Source organism: Macrosteles quadrilineatus, unplaced genomic scaffold, assembly GCF_028750875.1.
Source record: "Macrosteles quadrilineatus isolate MER2022 unplaced genomic scaffold, UCM_ALF_1.0 Scaffold_1__1_contigs__length_201487025, whole genome shotgun sequence".
NCBI classification, from domain to species: domain Eukaryota; kingdom Metazoa; phylum Arthropoda; class Insecta; order Hemiptera; family Cicadellidae; genus Macrosteles; species Macrosteles quadrilineatus.
Genome location: NW_026542594.1, coordinates 33315575 through 33335396, shown reverse-complemented (window position 1 = coordinate 33335396; position 19822 = coordinate 33315575). Strand labels below are relative to the sequence as shown.

Here is a 19822-nt window from a genome sequence, read left to right as displayed (position 1 = left end):
CGCAAAACCATTGCATGAGCTAAAAGCAAACGTTCGCCTGGATACAGATACTTCCCGAGACTTGTCAACAAGTAAAATAAAACTACAATGAGAATATAGTGAACCCCCATAAAACAATAGCAACAATAGTTGGGCATGGTTTTTGGGTCTTGTGGAGGCCAAGAATTTCCAATTTTCTTGATATAGTTTTCCAAAACTATAATATATTGTATCAGCAATCTGAAACATACTTTCTTCCATAAGCTTGTCAACAACCTTTATCATGGGTAAGCGGTAGGATTTACTATGATAATTTTGTAAAAAAAATCACAAAAGTTGCAATAACTTTCGAACCGTAATTGTCAATGTAATGGGGGTTAATTTTATGGGATTTTTAATTGGAAAATAACATAAGCTACAACGAGCTGTTGGCCCGACCTACGCACGGAAATCGAGTAGTCCACTGAAACTGTATATAGTTATATTAACATTTCTATTCCTAATCCAAGCATATAGTTTAAACATTTCAAAATGTATTGTAAAGAAAAAGCTTTCAAGATGAATTAAAACAATATGTAATCATTGTTATTTTCCCAACCATTCCTCAAAAAACGGAGTAGTAAAATACTTTTCATAAGCTTTCTTTTGAAGACTCTTGAGCTTCGGTTCATATACAGCAATGGTTATAGAATCTTACTTATTTCCTATAATCAATGACTAAATCACGGAGTAAATAAACATGCTTCATAGTTCTACAGAATATTTTTTATATTCAAACAGCTGTTAGTAATAACAAATTGATTACACTAAAACAAACTTAAGAAGTTACAGATTGCTCTAAAAAATAAATTAGAACATCAAGTATTTTACTATGTGTATATTTAAATAATCTGTTATCCTCTTATCGAATAAATAAACTTATCAATGATTATAACAATACACATAGTATAAATAAATCAACCCTACCTACGTATTTCATTTTATTTTTATCCAAATGCTGAATTTGTGTCACAAACGCTGAATGTTTACTGAAAGCAGTGGATGTAAACTAGGAAATAGAAATTTTAAGGTAGAAAAAATAGGAAAATGGTTAAAATAAGATACCTCACATGTTTGGGTTGACTTCTCTGTAGATGGCCATCTTGCTGCTGATTTTTCCTTCACTACTTCTTCTTCTTGTAGTAGGGATAGGCGGGAAATTTAAATGTTTAAATGAAACCTGAATGAGGGTGGTCATGGTTGGTGATGTTGCAACAGGAATGAAAAAGGATAAATTAAAATGTCTCTGGGATTTCAGAAATTAAATTAAATTAAATTAAGTCTGGCTCTAACATTTCCGCCCACCAAAAAGGGCTAGTCCTTTTTCACAAATTAAAACTTAAAATTGTCCAAAATATAAAAACGCAGTTAAGTAATAGTTCAAAATCGAAAATTAAAGATGTTTGTTTCTTCTAAAAACACAAAATAAAATATCTTCTCAATCTTCTTGAACAACATAAGTTATTCTAGCGGTAGAGGACACAGTTGAACCACTGGCCTCTGAAGCTGTCCGGTTGGAGTTTTGAGGGAGACGACCCGGACGATGCCGTCTTTACCAGGATGCGTTGCAATGACTCGAGCAGCGGTCCATTTCAAAGGAGGTAAATTTTTGTCTTTAATTAAGACGAGATCGTCAATCTTCAGGTTAGGTTGTTTTAGATTCCACTTGTACCTCTGCTGAAGTTGGTGCAAGTATTCTCGACTCCAGGTATTCCAAAATGATTTTTGGGCTTGTTGGATCAATTGCCATCTGGATAGCCGATTAGAAGGAGTGGTGGAGAAGTCTGCCTGTGGTAGAGCAACTAGCGGCTCGCCTATAAGAAAGTGGCCTGGAGTGAGGATTTGAAATTCATTTGGATCTGGTGAGAGACTGCATAGTGGCCTTGAGTTAAGAATCGCTTCGATTGTGGTTAGAAGTGTTGAAAACTCTTCGAAAGTATAAATTTGATTTCCAATAACCCTCTTAAGATGGTGCTTGGTGGATTTGATTCCGCTTTCCCATAAGCCACCAAAGTGAGGGGCTGCGGGTGGATTAAAGTGCCAACTAATGCCAAGGTTAGCAACCTTTGACTGAATCACGTCAGATGAGGGAGGCTTGTAGAGTAAGTTACAAAGATCTTGAAGTTCCCTGTCGGCTCCAACGAAGTTTGTTCCTTGGTCCGAGTAGATGTTCGCACAGAGACCTCTACGTGACACAAATCTATCTAGACATGCCAAAAAGGCTTCAGTGGAGAGTGATGATACCAGCTCAAGGTGAATAGCTTTCGTGCTGAAGCAGACAAACAAACAGACGTAACTCTTTAATATTTGAGGTTTGCGTAGCCTATCCGTTTTTGTCATGAATGGCCCACCAAAGTCCACGCCTACATTAAGAAAATTCCGTATTGGTTTGAGTCGTGATTCCGGCAAATTGCCCATGTACGGATGAGGTGAATTAGCCTTAAACTTAGTACAAACAAGGCACTTAGATATGCGATGCCTGATTACATGTCGGGCAGAAATTATCCAAAACTGTCTGGAGAGAAGTGACTGGAGAGTCCTTGGACCAATATGCAGATACTTTACATGAAAGTAATCAATGAGGAGATGCGTCAAAGGTGAGTTTTTCGGAAGCAGCATGGGATGTTTGGCATCATAGCCTAGCTGAGCATTCTTCAAACGACCACCTACTTTTAGAATTCCATTAGAATCAAGAAATGGATCTAGCCGCTGAAACATAGGAATAGTTTGTTGTGAATAAATCTTCTTGATTTGATCTTGAAAGTGATGAGACTGCGTGGTTTTCACTAGTGAATTAAGAGAGGCTGTGCGTTCTGCCGCTGAAAGATAGGTTAGGAAAGTTTTTTCTTTACTCTTCTGACAATTATTTATAAATCGTAAAACCCATCCAAAGCATGACTGTAGCTTTCTAAAATCAGAGCTATTTTCAATCAATTCAATAATATGATTTGTAGGTTGTTTAGCAGCGACTAATACAGATGACGTATTAGGTCGAAACTCGAGTAAAGACTCTTCTGAAGATAATGCAGGTAACGGTTGAGTAGGCCATGAAGATTGGTCTTCTTGTAGCCAGTCCGGTCCTTGCCACCATAAGGAAGTGTCCAAAATCTCATTAGGAAGCAGTCCTCTTGAAGCGTAGTCCGCAGGATTTGAAGATGTTGGAGTATGTCGCCACTTCGCAGGTACGATGAGAGACTGAATTTCTGCTACACGATTAGCTACAAATGTCTTTAACTGATGTGGAGGAGAGCGAATCCAATGAAGAACTACAACTGAATCAGTCCAGGCAAACGCAGGAATTATTCCAAGTTTAGAGTTGAATATGTCGTGACAGTAGATCATAGTTTTGATTAATAAAGCTGCACCGCACAGTTCTAAGCGGGGAATTGATAATTTCTTTAAAGGCGCAACCTTAGATTTAGCCATTATCAAGTTTGAATGAACTAGGCCATTATTGTCAACGATGCGAAGGTAGACGGCACAGCCGTAGCCTACTTCTGAGGCATCACAGAATCCGTGGAGTTGAGCTTCGTTATTTCCTGGCGACAGAACTGGTCGGGGAATATTGAGTCGGCTGAGCTGTGGGAGGTTTTCAAAGTACTTGACAGATTGATTAATAATATCAGTTGGAAGGGTCTGGTCCCAATCTAGGCCTAATGTCCAAATCTTCTGAATTAAACATTTAGCCCATAATACCACAGGAGTGATTAGACCAAGAGGATCATAAACTTTTGATACTTGAGATAGCAGACTTCGCTTTGTTGTGGGTAACTGTTCTACATGTACCTCGTAGGAAAACACATCAGAAATAGGATTCCATTTTAGGCCTAACACCTTTATAGAGGGGTTTTCCAACTTGTCATCACGAAAAATCAGTTCCTGGTGATGGGATGGAACATCCTGCAAAAGTTCCTGAGAGTTACTGGACCATTTCCGCAATTGGAACCCGCCTGATTCTAAAAGGCTAATAAGTTCAGTTTTAACCTTTTTTGTTTTCTCTAGGGAATCCCCTCCAGTGAGAATATCATCTACGAACGTGGAGTTCAGGACGACATCACTTGCCAATGGGTATTGTTCAGAACGTTCAGAGGCAAGCTGACGTAGCGTGCGTAGCGCTAAAAAAGGACTACTACAGACTCCATAACTTACAGTGTTGAGAAGATAGGTCGAGATTTCGTTTTCAGGATTATCTCGCCATAAGATTGCTTGATAGGTTCTGTGCTCTGGATTTACAAGGATTTGACGATACATTTTTTCGATGTCTGTAGTGAAGACATAAGAATGAAGACGGAATAAAGACAAGATTTTACAAATATCAGTTTGTAGCTTGGGGCCTATTAGTAATTCATCATTTAGTGATTTGCCCGATGTAGTCGGAGCTGATGCGTTAAATACAACACGCAACTTAGAGGCAGATGCATTTTTCTTGAAGATGCCATGGTGCGGGATGTAGTAGGCCTCTTTCATAGGATTTGTAACTTTAGTCATATGGCCTAGAGTTTCATACTCTGTTATAAATGCAGAATAGGCTGACTGAAATTCAGGGTTTCGCTTGAATTTCCCTTCTAAGGACAACAAGCAGTTTTTTGCTCGGTTATAAGAGTTGCCAAAGTCTGGTGAATCATTTTTGAATGGCAGATTGACAATGAAACGACCAGATGAGTCTCGTTCAGTTGTTGAAGTAAATATAGATTCACAATGATCATCCTCAGGACTAACCAGACACTTAGTCATTGGGGGTTCTTCTACTTCCCAGAACCTTTTTAAATTGAATTCCAGTGATTCATGATCTAAGAGTGCTAAGTTAGCAGAGACAGTTTGAAACTGGGAAACTGGGACAGAAGTTTCTCCAATAAGTAACCATCCGAAAATGGTATGGAATGCTGTTGGGATTCCGTGAGGAGAATCAAGCCGCCCACCATCAAAGAGTTGTGGGAATAGATCTGCACCTATAAGGAAGTCAATCTTGCTTGGTAGATAAAATTCAGGATCTGCCAAGTCCCAGCCCTGGTAAAACAATCTTACTTTCTCATGAAGTGTGGTTGAAGGAAGTTGAGAAGTAATACGATTTAATACTATAGCATTAGCTTCAAGAATGGGGGTGTCTTGGTGTGAAGGCTTCAGAACACATAAAACTATGCCTTTGTTACTCAATACTGAAGTTTCAGATAGGCCTAAAATAGGTTGAATGTGCCGGCGTCGCGGCAGTCCAAGTCGCTGTGCACATGCCTCAGTGATGAATGAACTTTGGCTTCCTGCGTCAACAAGAGCTCTGGCCGATTGAAAATTGCCTGTGGAATCCTGAAGGCGAATAACTGCAGTACCTAAAAGAACTGTTGTAGATTCAAAGCAATCCTTTTTGGAATTAGAAGCGATATTAGGCCTAGTACATGTTAGCGCGGAAGTAGGCTGTGGCAGAGATGACATTTCCTTAATATCTTCATTACGATCAGATGATGGAGTGTTGTTAGGCTTTGCAGCTGAAGGATTGTTTTCACCTGGATTAACATGAAGTGTAGTGTGGTGATGCCGTTTACACTTAAAGCATGTACGATTGGATCTGCATTTACTTAACATATGAGAATCAGTAAGATAGTTAAAGCAAGCTTCTTTAGATTTAATAAACTCCCATCGTTTGGTCGGAGACAACTGCAAATAAGATGGACAAGAATATACTTTGTGTTCTTTATTACAATATAGGCAGCTTGATGAAAGCTTGTCTTGATTGTTCGTACTGACATGAAACGATCGTTTGCCTGAAACAACAGTAGCTGGTGATTTGACAGTGTACGGTTTTGAAGTTGATTTGGGTAGGCCAAACTTGGAATTAGAGCGGGAATCCCCAGCGGCTTCCAAGGATTTGCAATGATCTTTCAGAAAATCAATAAAATCAGTGAATGAAGGGTACTCTTTGTTGGAATGTTTTCTTTCAAACAGTTGTCTAGTATGTTTGTCAAGGCTTTTTAAAGCAATGTGCAATATGATAAACTCTCCCATATTCCCAGGTATTTGCATGTTTTTTAAGGCTAAAGTATTTTCATTGAGTGTGTCAAGTAAGTTGCGCAAAGGTTTCAGAGACTCAAAATGAATTGGGCTTATGCTTAGAATTTCCTCGATGTAATGTGAGGCTAGTAACCTTTTGTTGTCATACCTTTCATTAAGCTGATCCCAAACTAGAGCATAGTTGGTTGAACACAACGGCAAACTTTTGATTAACATATTAGGCTCTCCTTTGGTACTATTAAGTAGAAAGTGGAATTTTTCTATGTCTGATAGGCTACTGTTGTTATGGACTAGAGCTAGATATATGTCTTTAAAATGTGGCCATTCTTTTAAAGTGCCATCAAAGCTAGGCAGATTTATTTTTGGGAGCTTAGCTGTTGCAGAACCAAGAGGTTTGGCTTCATTTGCAGAATTTTCATTGGTTGCTGAGGTGGAAAACAATTTTTCTTTCACCGATAAAATGTAGAAATATTTATGATCTGTGGCTTTATTAAGTTCCATCAAGGTTGGCAACTCACTAGTTTCTTTCAGTTGGACATAAGATTTAGCTATGTCGGTTTGGTAACGTTCGAAGCTGTCATGATGAGCCTGTAGCCTTTCACAGCGAACTTTAAATTCTGACATGTCATCTGGTTCTGCATTGATTGTAAGAGCATTAGCTTTAGAATAAAGGTATTCAATCTTTTGGACAATATTGTCCCTTTTATATTTAAGCACTTCAATGTCCTTCTTTACTTTGACATCAGACATGGTTAGAGTGAACCTAGGCTAACTGTGTAGGTACAAAATATATCAATGAAATATACAATTATTCCAATAAAATCAATAATATTTCCACAATGACAGTTTTGGCTTTAGATTGTTTAGCCAAATAGCAAATTGATTGTATTAGGCTAAGTTATTGAGTTTATTAGGTGAACAGGCCTAGACCTTATTTTTGTTTGATCACTTGTTGGATTAGATAATAAGTCACAAATAGCAATAAATCAATGGTGTTCACTTATTGTTAAGTGAAAAGCTTCATTTTTAATTATTTTATTAACAAGAGGAATGAAAAAGGCATAAAAACCTGGTGCAGGGATAAAAAGATAGTTTTAATCCCAGAATGAGGGATTTATCCCGAAACGAGGGATTTATCCCGCCGTAGGGAAATGTTGGTGATTCCTATCCCATAAATGAGGGATTTATCCCTCCAGCCTGTAGCAGGAAAATGTTTGCTTGGAAAATCGGTTTGATTTGATAAATACAAATTAACACTTCTTTAAATCTTGATAAAAGTCCATAAAATGCTTTAAAAACCTGATTGAACTCAATCTTGATGTTAAATAAATGTTCAGAAGCTTTATTTGCAATAATAACCTAGAACACTAGCCAGACTTAACATGAAAGGATAGGAACATGTTGATAGAATAGGAGCATGTTGAAAATTGATAATTATTAGAAAAATATGATAGGATTTTTGAAAATTAATTGATCAGGTTCGAAGGACCAATGAAAGCAGTGGATGTAAACTAGGAAATAGAAATTTTAAGGTAGAAAAAATAGGAAAATGGTTAAAATAAGATACCTCACATGTTTGGGTTGACTTCTCTGTAGATGGCCATCTTGCTGCTGATTTTTCCTTCACTACTTCTTCTTCTTGTAGTAGGGATAGGCGGGAAATTTAAATGTTTAAATGAAACCTGAATGAGGGTGGTCATGGTTGGTGATGTTGCAACAGGAATGAAAAAGGATAAATTAAAATGTCTCTGGGATTTCAGAAATTAAATTAAGTCTGGCTCTAACATTTACAGCTGTTACGTTAAGCAAATGGTATTATAGCAAAAGCTAGTCTAGAATGTTAGTGTCGGCTGCTAGACTTTTTAAAAATTGAAACCTAATTTCTAAAAAAACTGAGCCCTAAACTAAAATTATGGCTTCGACATTGCCTAGTTCTCAAAATTATCTTTCTTCCAACACAAAAATCGTGAAAATCCGTTAAGTGTGGTTAATAAAAAACCCTGTCACGTTTTAATATATATGATAACTTTTGAACCTTAGTTTTTACGGAAATGGAATTAGTACCATTTTGTTTAAAATCTAAAGGACTATAACATACTAAATTTTTAACAAAATCGTTCGGGCCATTTTTTAGAAAATCTTATTCTTCCGTTATTTTATGGTAAAATCCCCATTCAAAATAGAAAATTCAAAAACATGAAATAAATACCTGGAGATACCATGGATTAGTACCTACATACCAAATTTAATCAAAATCGGACTACAGTTGTGGTGTGTAGCTCTGTACACATCCACACACACGCACACAGACGTCACTCCAAAACCACTTTTTGGTGTTCAGGGGGACCCAAAATGGATGTATCAATTAAAAACTAAAACTCGAAGATGTTGACGAAAACAATACTTTCTCCATATACTATGGTTTAGGGGGAGAAAGTAAACATTTTCAGAATAACAAAATATCATTTAAATAAATGAAAAATGTTTTGTGTTCTTTCTTTATTGGAAACTTTTGATCACCCTTTCATTTTTCCACATTTGCTTACAGAGTTTTTTGTACTATTGTTGTTATCTTAGAGATCTGCAACTAAGTATAGGATTGTGAAGGACCTCTAGATTTTGCAAAAAGATTGTTATGCCAATATTATACATTGGTAATTGAATGCCATTACATTTTTGTTTACTTTTGGTAGGTTATACGAAAGTAATATATCTTTACCTGAAAGCACAAAAATACGTCAAATAACACTTATAACAATATATTTACACACTTATACTGTTTACTCACAAGACGGTAAATACATATAAAATATGGATGGTAAGTGGTGATCGATTATGATTGGACAATCCAAACATCATCAGACCCAATGGACGAAATTCACCTGAGTTCTCTTGCCTATTAGGTCTGATGATGATGATTGGAGTGTCCAATCGAAATCGACCACCACTTACCATCTTTTATATGTATTTACCATCTTGTGAGTTAACAGTATAACTGTAAATATATTACTATAAATGTTATTTTAAGTATTTTTTTTTGTGCCTTCAGGTAATTTCATAACACGTGCGATGCTGATCAAGAAGTTATATATTTTTACAGCATTATCAACTGCGGAAAAATTATTATCTGGGTAAAACAATTACGATGGTCTCTGGTTGAATGTACACAATTTAAACCACTACTAATGTGTTTAATCGTGTGTGCTGTGGTTTATCATGCATCATATAATGACAATCAGCTGTAAACTAACGGCAAACAGTTATTACGCCACCGACTTGATCGTGGTTAAAATGGTTTGGAATGGGTTCTAACATTTTTATTCTAACTCAGAACGGTTACCTATTATACATATACAATAACGAGTTGTCTTATTATGATACAGTAGCATTATTTATCACCTATGTTTTAATACACCTTATTTTGTTTATTAAAATTTGTATGTATGTTTGGGGCGTAAAGAGGGTAATATATGACTCACCAATAATCCAAGGGTGAAGAGTAACAAGAAACACTAGAGAGTAGAGATGGCACATGGGCGGAAGCCGTGAGTGGATGGCGGAAGACGACGTCTTGGGAAGAGGGTAGCCAACTTGTAGGTTGAGTAGAGATGAGGGAAGTGTGCACACTTTTGGGGAACACTTGTGGGGAATCCAGTAATCCTAATCCACTAAAGTTGGCACTTGACACAGGCACTCGCGACGAAGACGCGGCGGACGTAACTGCTTAGCGGCGGCAGCGATAACGTACTAAATAACTTATTTAAGAAAAACACCTTTTACAGAGTTTGACGTCGAGAAAGTTTTATTAATTGTTCGTGACAAACGATAGAAGAGCGTTAGAGAGTCCGAGAAGCGGTTTTAGAGGTAAAAGTTTATAAATAGAGAAAGACTAACGAAATACGGCGCAATGCACGTATTCAGTCGAGGAGAGTTACATTTCAACTGAACATTATTTTTGGAGGGGGAAGGGACGCTACCTCAATGTTTCTTAGAGGGGTACCGCAAATTTATCCATGTCCATATCACGCCACATTTTTTAACCAATAGGATTCGTCCTGCATCGGGCAACACAGCCGAGATAGTGTGTGTGTTTTATGTAGGCTTGTGTGAGTGAGACTCGTAACATTTGATACAACAATACTTAATGAAATTGAAATGAGATTTAAAAATACAGATTTGGTTTGGAAATAAGCTATCACTAATTGAACAATAATTATGATGATAAATATAGTAATAAATAATTAAATACAGAACAATGTTATTCTACTAAAAGGCAAAAATGTGGTTCGGATTCCACTATAAACTGTAGGTCCCTTGGTTGCCATTAGCTGTATGGGCTATTAATTAACAGCTGTGTCTAAGGATTATGTCGGCCTTAGTCAACAAGACTACAAGATCGTGCCACTCATCCTACACTCATCTCCATTCATACTTGGCTTAAAATACCTACTTTGAATGGTCGCCATTTCATAGAAAAGTATTAAAGTATTAAAGTATTATAAGTGAGAAAGTTTGGATGAATGTATGGATGGATGTTTGTGACAAGTAAACGCGAAAGAATACTGGTCAGATCGCGCTGAAATTTGGTGTGATGATAGCTTACATTCCCGATTAACATATATACGCATTCTCATCTCAAAAATCCTTTCGGGCTCCACCCCAGTGGCTCTGGAGTTTCCCATGTTAACCTTGTGAGTATTCATATTGAAAAGAAATTAAAGAATTTTGTCAGCTGTTTCAACTACACAAGTTGATTCTATGATATTAAATAGCATTAAAAAGCTTTATCAACAGGGTGCAGCACTATTAATCTTTTTGCATTTATGACAACAACTTATACATTTCAATTATGTATTTCACATTTCACCTTCATTCATTTATCACTTTTCGTTCATCTAATCTCAATCTTTCAATATTGTATCTGTATAAGCATGTCAACCCTGTAATGTCAACCCTGTAAAAATTGTGTTACCGTAAACAAACAAATAAATAAATAAACTTATTTGAACCAACTAGCGACAAAAAGTTGTTAAAAATGAGAACTTCACCTTTTTTATATTGTTAAGGGCAGTGGTAGAACATTATGGCTATGGTAGATGTGCCATACCATAGCATACCGTAAATTAAAACAACAATTTTTTTTATCGTGTCAAAGATTCAAAGATTTATTTGCCGTAAAATATTTACAATAAATACAATAGGCTTCGTCATGCTTATAACTAGAACAGTGCAAATTCACAATGCAAGTGCTTCCCAAACTTAGGCTACATAAGAATGACAAAAAATATAAATATGAAACCTGATTTAAAAAAATATATAAATATGAAACCTGATTTGGTCCGGATGGAAGGTACAGCAGTTAGGGGTTTAATAGGGCAGAAGAGGTGTTGAGGTTGGTGTTGTAAAATTCATTAGTGTGGTAAAAAGGATGCAGAATGAGCCAAGACTTCATAACCTGAGTGAATCTTGGAAGGGGAAGGTTTCTGACGGTGACAGGCAGCTTGTTAAAAAAACGTATACCTGAAACAGGAAAAGATTTCAAAGTTTTTTCAAGCCTAGTTCTGGGATAGAACAAATTTCTATTTGACCTTGTATTATGCTCATGAACTTCACCAACAGATGTAAATAAACCATTTCTTTCCTTTATAGCAACAACACAATGAAATATGTATAGACTATATACAGTTAGGACCCCTTTCTCTATGAAAAGAGGCCTGCTATGATCAAGCCAACCAGCATTTGAAATGACTCTATTTGCTTCCTTCTGCAGTATTAAAATTTTACTAACACTTGGACAATGTCCCCATAAGATGATTCCGTAAGTGACATGGCTTTGAAAGAAGGCAAAGAAAGCCTGTCGTACAAAGCTGTTTGGAAGCTCAGTAGCAAGCCTCCTTAACAAAAATATAACTCTACTAAGCTTACTACATAGTTGATCAATATGAGTGTCCCAAGACAATTTGGGGTCAATTGTGAACCCTAACAACTTTACTGGTTCACTGATTTCAGAACTGTTGCAAAGACTGAAAAATATTTCCTGGGTCTTAGAATTATTGAGTGAGAGCTTATTATCAATAAACCATTGTGAAGCATTACTAAACAATTCTCTTGTTGTAGTTACAGCTGCCTGCCAACTGGTGTTACTAGATACAAGTGTTGTGTCATCTGCAAAGAGCAGGACACCATCCCCAACTCTGTAGTACAAGTCATTAATTGATACAATGAAAAGAAGTGGCCCCAGTATGGAGCCCTGGGGAACTCCGTGTTTTACATGAGGGTAGACATTCTACCGTCCCAGCTAACAACCTGATGACGATTGTCAAGATATGATTCAATCAATCTGAGTGCACCACCCTCTAGTCCATACTTCTCTAGTTTCTCGAGCAAGATTTTGTGCTGAACGCAATCGAATGCACGGGATAAATCACATAGAATTGCAGAAGCAGATTGCTTGGTTTCAAAAGCATTGATGATTACTTGAACAAACTCTTCGACAGCCATTGAGGTTGATTTCACTCTGCGAAAACCAAATTGGGCCGGTACTAGAAGGTGTTGCTGCTCAAAGTAATTATAGAGCTGACTGAACATAATAGATTCAAAAACTTTGGCTAGTACAGGAATCAAGGATATTGGCCTATAACTAGCTACCTCATTCAAAAGTCCTTTTTTATAAATGGGCACGGTCCTTGACATTTTAAGTACCTGAGGAAAAACTTCTCAAGGTGAAGTTATATAAAATTATCACACAATTATTAATTAAAACATATTAACATTAATTAGCATAGCTTGAAACATGTATAATTAATTTTCAATATCTGTGAAACATGTGCTTTTTATACAATCTGTAACAGGAAATTGACTTTGTATTTACACAATAATATTACACTTTGTGATGACTTGCAAAAATATGAATTATATATTTTTGACAATATAAGAGTCTTGATACCTGAAATACAATACATATTTCTTCAAATTAATATTAAAATTAAATAATTTTTAACTTACATGACAACGAGTGTGTGTTTGCTTTGGGGCCCAGACAAGAACTAGAACTGAACTATTTACTTTACCATGAATCTCATCTTTGACCAAGGATGATAACAGCTGATTTGCAGGATTACCAACAGGTTAGAGTGATTTGCTTTTCTTAACCAAACAACAAATTATTTCACACACTGTATTTTATCCTAAGTGGTCATTTAATTTATTTTGTTTTAAAATAATGAAAATTAAAATATTTACATATTAGTACAAGGTCAATGTTGCGGTCAGTACCAATCAAAACAAACATGCCTAAAGTCAATATATAGGTTAGACACATATCAAGTAGTTCAAAAAACCTACGCACATCACCATTTGGTGATCTGTACATGGCCAACACAATTAGGGAAAGGCCTTGAAACAACACACCTGAAAACTCAGCATGAAAGTCCTCACAGTACTCACCGAGATCAAGTGGTTTACAGAAAGGCTTAAGCCTATGGTCTATGTACACTGTGGAGCCGCCACTACAAGATTGTCTACAGAAGTAAGCAGCAAGCTCCATATTACCCAAAAAACTGAAAGAATCAATCTCACTATTTGTTAGCTGATGCTCACATATACACATGATATCAATGTTATTTTCAAAGCAAAGAATCTCAAGTTCATGTGTTTTGTTTCTTAAGCACTGAATATTAATTCCACAGAGTTTGAGGTTATGTAGGCTATTCACTGGTACTTTAGGCCCTTCAGATAAAAAGTTGTTATTATCTAGGACTGAGGGTTCTGTTTCCCTAAAAAAAGTCCTACTGTGAACAGTGAGACCTCTTTTAGGGACGTATTTCCTTATCAGTGTCCCTTCAGGCCAAAATTCAGCCTTCCACACTGTATAAAAATCTCCTAGTGACACACCTACCTTGAATGAAGCATATGTAGAGTATTTAGTTTCTAGTTTTTCACACTCAAGGTTATCAACACCACCTTTCTTTACAAAATTCTCAAAGGATTCTTTAGTGACATCGGGTTGAACTCTTGAGACAAATAACCACACTTTTTTCTCAACAATTTTTAGTCTTCCGATGAGTCGCCTTTACTCTTTGTACCAATCAAGGGCCTATTGCCTTCTGATGTCTTCTTTTTCACTGAAGGAGTCTTTACAGCATTTGCAAAATTTTTCATGAGGCTAGGCTGTTCACCACCTAAGCCTACCTTATTATTTTTGCGCCGGCTGTTGGGATAAGCAAAGCCTGCACTGTCAGATTTCAAAGGTTACGACTGTGAATGCTGGGGTTATTACTGGTAGATTGCTCTACTTCCTCATCCCCATTGTCTTTAGAACAGATGTTATTCTCATTCGATTTAATCAACAAATTTGATTCTTGACTAAGCATAGGCCCAGAACAGGTTTCTGCAGAACCCTGTTTTTGAGTTTTTACAATATCATCAAGTTTGTTGTTTAGTTCAAGGTTATCACTAACCACACCTTTCACTAGAGATATTAGATTTTGTACTGTTGAATTTAAATTGATCAATTCTTCTATATTGCCAACTCTTGTCTGCAACCTTTTGAGGTTAGTGTCACAAGAATCACAGAACCACTTTGACTTTTCCCCTAAAATATTAAAGAGGTCATATTCATCTTTATTAACATTCACACAGGCAATGTGATACCATCTAGAACAAAAACCATCACAAAATAACGCATTACTATTCTTTTTTACTAGTTTAAAGCACAAACCACAATTAGGATCACATGTACCATCCGCCATTACAACTCTCATTGCAAATCAAAACTCTCATCGCCTCCTCTCCCATTGCAAACGCAAAGCACGAGTATAACTGCAATAAGCATTTTATACTTATACGCAAACCCCGTACGAAGGACGGGTTCTCCTAGTTTTTTATATTTGTAAATAAAATATTACCATAAAATATACAAATCATACATTAGTTATTTTTGTAATGTAACTACAACATCCTACTCATCCACTCATCCACTCATCCTACACTCATCTCCAATCATACGTGGGTTAAAATACCTACTTTCTATTGTCACCATTTCATTAAAAAATTATTAAAAAGGTATTTTACCCAGTCTACTTTCTTCAAGGATGCAATGGGTAGGCCTAATGTACTATATCTCGTAATTTAAATATTTCATCAACTATTAAGGATATTAGGCCTATATTTATTTATTTATTTATTCCCCAACGGATTGCACCATTTTACAATATATGAAAAATGAAATGGAATGAAATGAAAATCGTTTATTTATTCAGGCAAAGTTAGGGCCACATGGTCCTTTCTTACACTCAAAATATAACAAAAAGAATGTTACATTGGGATAACTTAATCTAATTAAAATATTTAACAATTCAAGTACCTACATATCTCAGAAAAAAAAACATACAAATATAACAAATAGAAAACGCATTTACACACTCTCGCATACACGCATCAGCAAACGCGCAAAGAAACAGTAGCCCTAGGACACGCCAGCCAAGACCATCTTCTCAAAATAGAGAATTTTCAGTGCCGCCACAAACTGGGAACGTTTTCCAAGTGTCTTAATGTGCAGGGGTAGGCCGTTCCACAGACGACAAGCGGTAATATCAAAAGCCCTGCCATAAGCTGTGGTCACATGATGAGGTATACGCAATGTGATCGAAGAATAACGAGACATTCGTGAACTACCCCGAGACACTAATTTAAAATCGGATTTAAAATATTTTGGGGAGCCTGTTTTCAAAATTGAAAAAAAACCAATGACAAAATGTTAATGAATCTTTGATCATTTAATTTCAGGATGTGTGCCTCAAGGTAGTAAAGCGTGATATGCTCCATACGTCGCAGACCATAGACAAATCTCAAACAATAATTCTGTGACCGCTGGAGCATACCCGCCTGAGTCGCAGTCAAGTCATTGATCAATGAGTTGCAGTAACTGAAGTGGGGTAGTACAAGTTATTGATAAAATGTAGTTTAGTGTGTTGTGGTAAAAAATTCTGTAATCTTTTCAATGAATGTATGGAGAGTAGTTAATATTTCCTCTAACTAGAGGTAACATCAGGGTATGTTAACAATAAAAGTGATCTAGCGCGTAGACTGCGATCTTGTGTGTTGCAGTGGCCGCGAACCGGTGCGGCGACCTTGTGTAGTCAGTGGGTTAGCGGATCCGTTGTGTAATGTCAAGTGCAGCTGCAATGCGGTTATTAGTCCAAGGTGTGTGCAAGGTAACCGAAAACTGCAATTCGGGTTATGGCCGGTGAGTGGAGCCGATAGTATAAAGACTAAGTACTCCAAACTTAACATCAGTTTGAAACATGATCTTCAACGTCTTGTTTGAGTTCGAGTCCATCGCCGAGGGGAGGGAAGCTCTGGCGAAGCTTCGACGCCACTTCGATGTTGTACCTTCAAAGACGTACGAAGTGGTAGAAGACGTCACCAGCTATTCACCAGGTAAATAAGGTAGTGGAATAATAACAAATGTCTGTTAATATGTGTCTATATTTTCTCATTGAAATATTACAACATTTGGAGAGCGGTTGGTGATGCCGGTACATTTAACTTTGTATGTCCCGTTAGCCAGCGTATCTACATCCGATTGGGACAGAGTTTGTCCGAACCGTTTTGGAAGAAACACCATCCTCACTATGTTGTCCACTAATACCTCTAGAATAACGCTAATCCCGTACTGTGCGTGGCTGTGTAATCGTGCCGCTGTAATTGTGTAGCCAGCAGGGTTTGTAAGTTCGGTCATTGCGATTCTAGAGGGTCCCTCGACAACCACTAGCTTGTTCAGTTTTGTACGGAGATCAGCAGACATGGTTCTGAAACATATAATCCTGTTAGTGCTGCGATCGTGTCACTTGCCGCTGTTTTGTGTTTGGAGACCGGGGTTTATTTATCTAGTACGCTAAATTGTGATTTCACCACACTATGTTTTTGGCTGTATTACATACGGGCTGAAAGTTACGTTTTGCTAGCCAGCTGTCATCGTAATTTGGGGACCAAGCAGGTTTTTATAGGGTGGCAAAATCAGCTGTCCTCTTACTTAAAACATGAATGCATTTTATACAATCAAAATCCATAGCATTGCAATAGAATTGTGTTATTATCACCGTTGCCTAGTAACAATTTTTATTTTTGCTGATTCCTGAAATTATTTCTTAACATAACAAGTTGTAGTTGTGTTGCCTATAGTCGTGAAAAGTGGTAATAGGGTGTGGTGAAAAATAGCGTTCGTACCACGGACCGAAATGGTTTTGTAGCACTCGATCGATTTCCCGACTTCGTCTCAAACTTAAAAATATCTCGAGCTGGTAAAACCTAATTTTTGGCGCTAGCTATGAAATATACTATTGTAGTATTGTCCGAATAACACTTGAGCAGTTGAAGATTAACAAACGTAGTCAAAGTAAATATGAGAAAATAACAACCTTCCTTCCCGACTTCGTCTCAAACTTAAAAATATCTCGAGCTGGTAAAACCTAATTTTTGGCCCTAGCTATGAAATATACTATTGTAGTATTGTCCGAATAACACTTGAGCAGTTGAAGATTAACAAACGTAGTGAAAGTAAATATGAGAAAATAACAACCTTCCTAAGAAACCAATACAGCCTACGATCCATCACTACGGTAAACTTGCTAGACGAATGACAGTAATAATAAATCTGATCAAGGCGTAACTACTATTTTTCCACCGACTGTCAAAACTCCAGCCAAAACCACAAAGTATTTGATGTTAAAAATACAACTAGGCAGTGAACGGTAATATTCTTTGTAAACCAGATAAACTATTTTGTCAATGTTATAGTTAAAACTCATACAACATTTGTAAACCAAGACACACCAATATCCACAGTAAAACGCTGATTTGACAAACTGTACTCTAAACTAAACAATCTGTTACAGCTGGAAGAATGGCGGCGGCTATGCGCCACGAATCACTGGTTCGATACCATGGGGGAAAAGACCGACAGAGGGACAGGGCCCGCCTGTAAAAAAACAATGTTTGACGCTCTGCTCCATACTCAATTCCCCCCCGCTGCAGCCACGCTCAGACACGTCCGAGCCGTCAACCTCTACAGCACCACCACAAGACATACGACCTGCACCATCATCACCGATCATCATATCTGATGATGATGATGATGATGATGATAATGAACTGCCAGAGGAGTTGGATCAAATGATATCAACACTTTCATCGTCGGGGTACAGCTCATTGGATGATGATGAGATTATCGATTTATTTAAATAAACATAAATGTACTGCTGTTTACTGTTATTGTTACTTTTACAACCCAAAAGTAGTGTAGTGTAACTAGAAACCAGAAAACAAGAGGTCTGTAAACCAAATAAAGTTTAGCATGCATCATAAAATGGTCAAACTCACAAAACCCGTATACGCTTCAGCTTTTGTTTATAAAAAACGTATGTATACACAAAACCACGCTAAAACCTACAAATAAAACCGAGCCGCGCAGTAAACATGATAAAAACTGTAGGCAGTAATTGGAAAAATGCCTCTTACAACTGCCAGCACAATTTGCAAAAGACTGTGGCAGTTCATAAACAACTATCGTTAATTCTTACGAAAACCTTTTTTAAAAAATAGAGCTGAAATAAAGTAGTAATTAGTAATCAAGAGAGACAAACAACTGCTACTCACCAGCGTGTGGAAGGTTCGTTGAGTACGAGTACCAAGAGTAGAATGAGTACTCCAGTAATCCTCAACGTGTTTATATGCACACTTCGAGGTCTAGGAAGTTGATCCACTAATAGGTCGAGGACACAAAAGGGGGTTAAGGACAACCCTTAAAATGGGTCAATGACAATGTAAGATTCAGGTTAAGGACGACCATGTGTCAAGGGTACACCCCGACATAAATACCCTCAGCACTCTGTGATCAGCACTCATTCGCTCAGTGCTCAGAGTAGTAGTAACATCTGTGTGCTCGGTGTTTGTGTGTGTGACTCGGTGTGTTAAATGTTCTTTTATGATGGAGTTTATAGAATGTTCCATTTGTCATGAAGCATATTTTATATCAGTGAAAGCGTTGGCGAGACACCAGCAAATGTGTCTTGCTACTAAAGTGTATTCAAAAAAATTCAGCAAGGGTAGGAAACATACTCTATCTACATCGTCTTCTGATGAGGACGTTGCTCATCCGTCTTCTAGAGGAAAGAAGCTACGGAACAGCAGCCCACCACTTGCTGAGAGATTCGAGGAGTCTGCAGCTGTGCCTCCAACCTCTCGACTACAAACTCCAGAAACGTCTACAAACGTCCAACTACATACGACTCGACAGAGCGCCACCACATCACAGCAGTCTGGAACACCACCTCGATTAAAATGGTACATGAAAAGAGGTCTACTAAGTTGTCGGGATTTTATCATTGACAATCCCAACGCTTACTACCGTGACACGAAAGCGTTCCTGAGTGTTGCACTTCCGGTTGCTGAGAAACTGCTTCGAGAAGAGTTTAAAACATCGCCCAGTCTCAAATACAACATGGTGGTGTTGTCAGTCTTCAACCATCAACATGAAGGAACGCAAGAAGAATTCAACTTCAAAACATCTACCAGGACAGTCTACGGCGGCAGCGATGATCTCCAAGACATTCTCGCCCAAGACGGTGCCAAGCTACTCACTGAGGAGTCTGAATTCGAAGGGAAAGGGGCTGGATGGACACTGGACCATCCGTCAACGCTAACGCTTAGAGTAAGTAGGTTTACTTTTAAGAAACCCACTGGGAAAGCATACACAGTACTGCCAAAACGTATAACACAAAGGAAAGCCACAATCAATGTT

At 37.4% G+C, this 19822-nt stretch overlaps 1 protein-coding gene across 1 annotated transcript; it reads right to left on the bottom strand.

The window, feature by feature from the left end:
* Window positions 1–1479: 1479 nt before the first annotated feature.
* Window positions 1480–6771, bottom strand: LOC128995828 (uncharacterized). Its single transcript, XM_054420849.1, has 2 exons — window positions 6540–6771; window positions 1480–5516 (listed from the first exon to the last, which is right to left on the bottom strand). The coding sequence occupies exons 1-2, from the start codon at window positions 6769–6771 to the stop codon at window positions 1480–1482; spliced, it is 4269 nt and encodes a 1422-aa protein (XP_054276824.1).
* Window positions 6772–19822: the final 13051 nt, after the last annotated feature.